This window comes from Bombus fervidus, chromosome 16, assembly GCF_041682495.2.
Source record: "Bombus fervidus isolate BK054 chromosome 16, iyBomFerv1, whole genome shotgun sequence".
Lineage (NCBI taxonomy): Eukaryota > Metazoa > Arthropoda > Insecta > Hymenoptera > Apidae > Bombus > Bombus fervidus.
The window spans coordinates 3,482,663-3,490,768 of NC_091532.1; the positions used below are offsets into that span (position 1 = coordinate 3,482,663).

Below are 8,106 nucleotides of genomic sequence, written 5' to 3' on the forward strand. Positions count from 1 at the left end.
TATAGAAATTCACAACTTACCATATCAAATTATTCATTTCATATTAAATATAATATATATTATGCAACTTGGATATTTGTAATCGTACTATTGCTTTTACACGTATGGATATTTTCTTATATTATATATATATATATATATTAAACTGCAATTTCAAATATACAAGTACACATATGTATATTCTTATGAAAAAATGGATACATATGTACAGATACTTTAGTAATAACAATTTTTATGTAATTATATACAACAATATTACAGCCTTTATAGTATTAATCAAAGTTACAAAATTTAACAAACCTATTTATACTTAAAATACTTTAAATTATAATCGATGTAATAAATATCATGGAATGTTTGTTATATCATATTAGAGTTGCTTACTTGAAAACTTCTTTTAATAGAAACATGAGGATATTGCTGACGCCATTCCTGCACTATAAAATCATTAATACCTTCACAGAAACTAAGATCAATCATTTCTAATTTTGGACAAAACAATAAAATTCCATAACATATATCAGGAGTAAGAGAACGAGCCCCTAATAGGTCTAGCTGTTGTAGTCGTTGACATAATAAAAGTGGCTCCAAGTCGCGATCTGTTAATCCTCTAAGTGCTGCTAAAAATACTTTTTCTAAATAACGACAGGAAAACAATAATGCTCGTAGAGAGTCACCAGGAGCGCCCATTCCACCACTATAAAGGAAATGATAAAACGAATGATAAATACATTGAAATTCGTTAATTATTAAATGATACAATATTTTTCCGAGAACATACCACCATCCAAAATCCACTTCTCGAAGTTTAGTACAGTGAGACAAAGCTCTAACTCCATATGGAGTTAAAGTTTGTGCTTTCCAAAAGTCTACACTTTCCAAATATGGACAAGAATTTCCTAATTCAACAGCAACTTCGTCTATATTTAAGCGATCATGCATTCCTGCCAAATTTAAATGTCGCATTTGAGTATTCTTCTTTAAAATAGAACATAATGTAGATGTCTCAATAGTTGTTCTGTAAAGCTCCAAACGTTCAAGGAACTTCAAGTTTTCGAGTTTCGAAAATCCTTCGTTTGTTACACCCATACAGTTACATAAACATAGTTCTAAAAATAATATATTACATTTTTAACAGACAACTTTTAAATGTTTAATAAAAAATATTTCAATAATATTTACCTTTCAAATTCTTACATAGTTTTGAAATTTCAAAGATAATAGCATCATTTACAAATTGACAACAGTTTAGTCTTAAATGAGTCAGAACACTGCCAGATATGTGAAGAAAATTTATAAAATCTTGATATTTTATCATATTATAATTTCCACACCATGAAAGATCTAATTGCTGTAAATAATGACACCTAGGTGCTAAACTATTTAATGCAGATGTGTCTAAACAATGCCAGTAAGGTTTTAAATTAAGACTTGTATATAACAAAGCATCTCTTGCAATATTGTTAAAGTGTTTATTTACTCTGCATAAACAGCATAATGATCTTAAATCTAAATTCTTCAAAATTTTTAGTACTGTCTCATCCTGTAAAAATGCATTGTTAGTAATAGATATAACAAGATATAACAAATCATGATATCATATTTTACTGGAAGTGCTGAGAAAGTGCCACATGGTTGATTTTCAAAATCAGTTGAAGCTACTGAAAATCTTTCTTGAAGAGAATTATCTTGTTCATTTAAAGTATTTGGTATTGAATGATGAATATCTCTAATAAGTTTTGGAAAATCTTCTTGTAAAAATTGTTGTAAACTTTTGAATGCTTCTTCTATAGGAGGAACAGACTGATAATGTTGTCCTATCTTAGATACTAATTTGCCCTTGGATATATTATCTATTCCTTTGCTGTAATAATGTGTAAACAATATTCATTGATTTATTAGAGCACTAAAATATCAACGGTTGTATATCAACATACCTTTTAAAAAGCTTACAGTGTTCAGAAAGTGTCTTTTTAAGAACTGTTAAATCCTGATTTGCCTTTAAATAATCTGGTGTTAAATTATAAATATCATCATCACTTTGTTTAAGGTAACCTAATTCTTTAGAAAGGTCATTCAGATTTTGATTATGCAAATTATTAGGTACAATTAATTCTGATGTACCAATAAGTAATACAGCATCTAACTCTGTATAGTAGTCTAATAAACTATGATTAAATTCCAGTCTTATCATTTTTGTCTTAAAATTACATAGCTGCAAGTATGGAGAAAATATTCTTGGCTTGTGTGGCACAACTTGAGGAAATCCATTCCATAATTGATACCATTTGCCCTCAGAGTTTTGTGCCCAAATTCCAATTACACTTCCAGGATTGTATGTTTCATATATTGATACTCTAATTGGATATACCTCTTGATAATATTCTAGATCTTGATAATATAAAAAATATTGTAATTTATTTCCATGTTTCATACATCATAAGCATTAATGGTATCAGTATAATATTCCAATAAGTTAAAAATATCTTTAAGAATAAAAACATAAAATATTACTACAAATAATTGAAATATTACAATATAAACATTAAATGCTAGAAAGTATTTAATTTTTAAATTAAGAGCTATATACCTATATAATCCTGACTTGTAACGTCTATGTTATTCTGTGGCATATAATCCATTAATCTTGAAGGTGCTTTGTCCCACCATCGTCCATATGTTCTCTAAAATTATAATCTATTAGATATAATGTAGCATGAGTAAAAAGGCATAAAATATTTTTGTTATTAATTTCATATAGCCGAAATAATACTTTACAAATCATTTTTTCATAGAATTTTAACTCTAGAGTTCTAAGAATATATAATTAATAGCTTCCAAAATTTTCAGGTACAAGATACAATATTATTAAAATCAGCACCATATACTCTTGGCCTGCTATTATGCAATAAAATATTAAAGCATTGATTAAAACTAAAATGTCATTAACATTTTGATAATGTACAAAACCAATCCACATAGCTTATTCTAGTCCATGAAAAATTGTTTGATACTTTTACTTTCATGCATTGTTTACAATTGATTATTTAACAGTTTTGATTTTTACAAAATTAACATACCATAACAAAAGCTTGTGGAAAATCTCCATAATCAGGAAATTTACTTGGATTTCCAGCAATATTATAGGCTGTATAGGAAATACTAATATTACTTCCATACTGGGAACTAAAATCACACACGTCTTTAACAAACTGTTCAACAAAAACAACAGTTTCTTCTTTTCCTCCAATTTTTTCTCCATTTATCGGAACTACTTCAACTTTTATCTCGTCATGAGATATCATGTCATTTACAATTAATCAGAAAGTTTTAACTTCAAGGTTCAATTAATATAGGTTAATCGCTTTAAGGTTTGTTATTGTTATAATTTATATATATTATCTGCATAACAAATCTTGTAGACATTAGAAGTTTTAGTACATAATCACATACAAGAAAAGATAATTTTTTTATGTCTTCTACCCTCGTTTTAGTACAAAAAATGTATGATACATGTCTTACTTTTAATCTCCAGTTTTTGAACACACTAACCATTCATGCGTCAGTAATGTCAGTATTACTCGCATTAAAAAGACAGTAAAAAATTACTACATACGAATACCTTTTATAAATTAATCTCGTAACTATTGGATTAGAAAAACTTGTTCGTGAACAGTGAAATCAAAAAGTGCAAAATAAAGATTAACTATCAATAAATTTTAGATTTAGATCCTTATAAGATCTTTATACAAGTGATCATTATACATATTTAATTATATTTAACATAATGAACTGTATAAATAAATTATACTAAATAAATTTCAGTCAATCGATTAAAAAGCTAGAAATATTAAAAACACAAATGTGTTATTCAAGAACATAATTATTTTTTATGAGTGCATTCTTATATATAAGATAATATGTTTTTATAATATTACTTACAATATAGAATAGGTGACATTAAAATGTTTATCTCATAATTTTAATACCAGTAAATAATATTGGTTATTAATAATAACAAATATCTTTTATTATATTATTAGTATTTAGGATGTATATAATGTACATATAACTGTGTATACATGTATATCTGTATACATATTGTATGTATGTATATCATAAAGTAATATATCATTAATTATATATACATTTCCATATATATTATTCGTATTACATTTAAAAGTCCTATTTTTGTAAAACAGAAGTATAGATTTCAATCATAAAATATTATTTGCTTCTGATATAAAACTAATACATGCAATTTAAGGATTGACTAAAGAAATTATATTAAAAACTAAAATATAGGTTAAAATTGATAATTATGTACAATGATTTATATTTAAAACTTTATTTGGTTTCTAACTTACAAGAAATATTACTTTCTATCTGTTAAGTTTGAAGTTCTATTTCTATCAAAGCATTCCAACATTCTTGTATTTCTTAACAATCTTTTTTGCTCAAAATATTGCCTTGATGCTTGTAATTTTCGTTTAGGTACATTTTGAAATGCCACATCCCAATTCCTAAAATATTTCAAATCTAACATGATAGAAATAACTTGATTGAGAGGAAGATTTTTTGAAGATCCTGTGCCCCAATCCAATTTTTCACTTAAAGGCAGCTTCATCATTTTAATACCTTGTTTCTTAGCTTTTTGATATGACAATGCTTTAGGGTTTTTCTGAAAATATTATTAATTTTTCTAATAAATCTTTTTGTTTACATTTGTAGCATTAACTATATAAAAATATAATATTAATTACCTTATCTACCATTGCACCAATTATATATATTAAATTAGCATCATAGTCTTTTAAAACTGTGTTAGTATGAGGGGTAAGATATACTAATTTATTTTTATCAAACATTTCTAAATAGCATTTTGATGTTATATTTAATGGGAAATCTGGATTGTACAAAGGTGGTATTGTTTTATGTAATGTCTTCATAACAACACCATCCTTGTTAACGTTACAAAAATATAGATTAAAGGGACTATTGTGTATTCGATTTGTTGCGAATAAATATGATAGTTGTTTCGCACAAGCTGCTTTCTCGTGTGGTGACATATATTCATCATATGCAAGGTCAATTACTAGTACTGGTTCATATAACATAGCACTTATTAATCTGCTATTATAAAACTTATTTATTGTATTTCTACATATCCTGCGAAACATAGTATATCTATTTAATCCATATATACCACATTCACTATAATCCTTTGGATTTTTTTCCAACGTTAATAACTTTTTCTCCTCTTCGTGTTGTTTTTTCATGTCCAATTTCCAAAGAAATTCTATATATGACCTAAATATTTACGATACAGAACAAAAATTAATATATGAATGAACCTTTAACCATTAAAATAATTTTTATATTAAAATAGATATTAAGTACAACCTTCTTTCATTTCTTGTTGTTGTGTTTAATAAATATAACCAATTATATGCGGTTAAGTTTTTAGGTACTTTATTTGTTATATATTTTGAGTACTCTATTTCCAAACTGTATTTATCATACATAGCTTTGTATTTCGGATCTTTTAGGAGAGAGTTTAATTCTTCTTCATGCAATTTTTTATAATGTTCATTTACTTCTTGAGATAGGTTTGTTATACTATAACTACGTCTTATTAATATATGCGTTTGTACAAGATACTTAGGTTGCAAGACCGTAAATTTATGAGTTGGTCGAATAAAAACGGGGGAATAAAATTCAGTTACAATAGTAATAAACTTTGAAGAGACTCGATTAAACATTTTTGAAAATTGTACAACTGAATTATCACTATGTGTAAAACACGCTGCACATGCTACGGAAATGTACATATATGTCTTATTGTAGATATATAAACGCACATTTATTTCATGTATCCAGCGATCGCAGTGATGTGCAATCTAGCGGCCGATTTATAAAACATGTCTTATAATATTAACAGCCTATCACGACGGGAATTGCCAGGCCTAAGTATACGACCACAATCGTGATACGATCTGATACAATCGTGCTAGGATATCAATTTAATATAAGTACACAATAGTATTAGTAATTAGTAATACCAGAGAGGAAATAGTGTATTACTATAAAATTTTACATTATTTTTACGATTATAAAATACTATTTCCTCTCTGTCTATATTTAATTCGTAATATAATAGTACGGTATGATATATTTTTATGTTTGATTTAATCAGTATTTGAATTTATTACACTTCTTCGCTACTTTAAAATTTAAAAAATCTCTGCCAATTAAATATTATAATGTATGTACTGAGGTTTCATTATGCCCTCTACAGTTTTATATAATACATGAATCGTAATATTTGTTTAGTTGGGATTTTTAAATTTTATAAATGTTGTATTTGACGTACATAAATAATCTTGTAAAAGTATAAATTTAAATTTAAGATTCGAATGAAATATAATACTTGAAATTAGTTACCAAATTATCTCTTAATTAATATTATAATAAATATTTATACATTACAAGATTTATTTTTATATTACATGAATTAATTAAATAAATATCATGTTGAAATATCGTGTATTTTCTAATTGTGTTTGAATCTATATAGTTATATGATCACCTTAACAACGCTTGTATCATCAGAGATAGTCATATTTCTAAATCTATATACCTGGATACCAATTTACTGTGTTTTATGTCAAAATCGTAATAGTAGTTAATTTTGAAAGTACTTTTTACGTGTAAAAATGGTCTTGTTAGGTGAAACGTTTCCAAATTTTGTAGCAGACACTCAAATGGGCTCAATTAACTTGCATGAATGGCTTGATGATTCGTAAGACAATATTTTCTTTAAGGAACATAACCTTTAATATTTTTTGTTACATTTTTTAATGTATATACATATGTAAATGTTTATTACATATTTTTTATTATAAATTTATATAACTAGTCTTTATATTTATATTTGAGTATATTATTTACTATTCATATAATTTCAAATCATTCAGTGATACAAAATTTCTTGAGATGTAAGATTTTACTAAAATAAGAAAAATTAATTTACGTTTCTCACAGGTGGGGAATTCTGTTTTCTCATCCTAATGATTTTACACCAGTATGTACAACAGAGTTGGCTCGGGTATTAAAATTGATGCCCGAATTTGAAAAGCTAGGAGTTAAAGTTATTGCATTATCATGTAATTCGGTAGATTCTCACCGGAAATGGATAGAAGTATGCTTTTATTATAGTTTTTTCATCAGAAATATATTATTAATAAAAAAAATAGGAACGGAATTATTACAAGTTTACAAAGCATAATCATTTTTCAGGATATAAAGGCCTATGCAGAAATGACCGATAAAGAATTCCCGTACCCAATAATAGAAGATGAAACGCGAAAACTTGCAACGTTATTGGGAATGTTAGATCCTGCAGAAGTTGATGATCGTGGCATACCGATGACTGCTAGAGCAGTATTTATTATTGATTCTGCTAAAAAAATGCGATTATCAATTTTATACCCTGCAACCACTGGAAGAAATTTTGAGTAACTTTATTCTTATATCTTTAATGGTTGAAATTTATTTTTATTAATATATTATTTATTAACATAACTTTCTAACGCAGTGAAATTTTGAGAGTTATCGAATCGCTACAATTAACTGAGAAGCATAAAGTAGCAACTCCAGTTGATTGGAAGGTTTTTATCTATGATCTTATTTATTAATCAAAACATCACTACATCTATTAAAAAAATTATTAATTTTGTATAATGATCTCTAGGCAGGTGATCAAGTGATGATTCAGCCTACTGTCTCCGACGAAGAAGCAAAAACATTATACAACAATATTAAAATCGTACCATTACCATCGGGCAAACCTTACGTACGCGTTGTGTCACAACCGCTGTAAAAAATAATACTTTGCAAGATGAGAAACTATTATTTTACAATGTATTCTTTTAAATTATCAAAATGTGTTTGTAAAAATTAAAATACATATATTTGATTATATATATATATATATATATATATTAAATTCTGTTCAATATTATGTCATTCCTTGAAATACAGTTTATAAATAAGCGTATCTCTTTAGTGCCATAATGTCGGTGGTATATGGCAGCTTATGATTCC

The 8,106-nt window shown here is 26.4% G+C and overlaps 3 protein-coding genes across 4 annotated transcripts; 1 reads left to right on the forward strand and 2 right to left on the reverse strand.

The window, feature by feature from the left end:
- Positions 1-160: 160 nt before the first annotated feature.
- Fbxl4 (F box and leucine-rich-repeat gene 4) lies at positions 161-3,627 on the reverse strand. 2 transcript variants are annotated; one of them, XM_072019041.1, is made up of 7 exons: positions 3,081-3,627; positions 2,591-2,684; positions 1,938-2,391; positions 1,609-1,864; positions 1,183-1,543; positions 782-1,109; positions 161-697 (listed from the first exon to the last, which is right to left on the reverse strand). In XM_072019041.1, exons 1-7 carry the CDS (start codon positions 3,303-3,305, stop codon positions 361-363), a joined length of 2,055 nt encoding a protein of 684 aa, XP_071875142.1. In that variant the 5' UTR covers positions 3,306-3,627; the 3' UTR covers positions 161-360. The 2 variants fall into 2 exon arrangements, with proteins under 2 accessions (XP_071875142.1, XP_071875143.1); XM_072019042.1 differs by lacking the exon at positions 3,081-3,627 and having other exon boundaries at positions 1,938-2,486.
- Positions 3,628-4,360: 733 nt separating this feature from the next.
- Positions 4,361-5,835, reverse strand: Rswl (tRNA methyltransferase roswell). Its single transcript, XM_072019131.1, has 3 exons — positions 5,404-5,835; positions 4,764-5,310; positions 4,361-4,681 (listed from the first exon to the last, which is right to left on the reverse strand). Exons 1-3 carry the CDS (start codon positions 5,829-5,831, stop codon positions 4,376-4,378), a joined length of 1,281 nt encoding a protein of 426 aa, XP_071875232.1. The 5' UTR covers positions 5,832-5,835; the 3' UTR covers positions 4,361-4,375.
- A 726-nt stretch (positions 5,836-6,561) lies between these two features.
- Prx6a (Peroxiredoxin 6a) lies at positions 6,562-7,990 on the forward strand. The gene is made up of 5 exons (XM_072019133.1): positions 6,562-6,802; positions 7,045-7,201; positions 7,300-7,517; positions 7,598-7,670; positions 7,754-7,990. The coding sequence occupies exons 1-5, from the start codon at positions 6,717-6,719 to the stop codon at positions 7,880-7,882; spliced, it is 663 nt and encodes a 220-aa protein (XP_071875234.1). The 5' UTR covers positions 6,562-6,716; the 3' UTR covers positions 7,883-7,990.
- Positions 7,991-8,106: the final 116 nt, after the last annotated feature.

Excerpts from the sequence above, each read along its gene's own strand:
- Fbxl4 (XM_072019041.1), bottom strand. The coding sequence starts at position 3,305 with ATGATATCTCATGACGAGATAAAAGTTGAAGTAGTTCCGATAAATGGA. Across the intron at positions 1,544-1,608 it reads GCACTTTCTCAGCACTTCCA|GATGAGACAGTACTAAAAAT; the intron begins GTAAAATATGAT and ends GCATTTTTACAG. Across the intron at positions 698-781 it reads GAAGTGGATTTTGGATGGTG|TGGTGGAATGGGCGCTCCTG; the intron begins GTATGTTCTCGG and ends TTTCCTTTATAG.
- Rswl (XM_072019131.1), bottom strand. The coding sequence starts at position 5,831 with ATGTACATTTCCGTAGCATGTGCAGCGTGTTTTACACATAGTGATAAT. Across the intron at positions 5,311-5,403 it reads ACAACAAGAAATGAAAGAAG|GTCATATATAGAATTTCTTT; the intron begins GTTGTACTTAAT and ends GTAAATATTTAG. Across the intron at positions 4,682-4,763 it reads TTGGTGCAATGGTAGATAAG|AAAAACCCTAAAGCATTGTC; the intron begins GTAATTAATATT and ends TAATATTTTCAG.
- Prx6a (XM_072019133.1), top strand. The coding sequence starts at position 6,717 with ATGGTCTTGTTAGGTGAAACGTTTCCAAATTTTGTAGCAGACACTCAA. Across the intron at positions 6,803-7,044 it reads CATGAATGGCTTGATGATTC|GTGGGGAATTCTGTTTTCTC; the intron begins GTAAGACAATAT and ends CGTTTCTCACAG. Across the intron at positions 7,518-7,597 it reads ACCACTGGAAGAAATTTTGA|TGAAATTTTGAGAGTTATCG; the intron begins GTAACTTTATTC and ends TTTCTAACGCAG.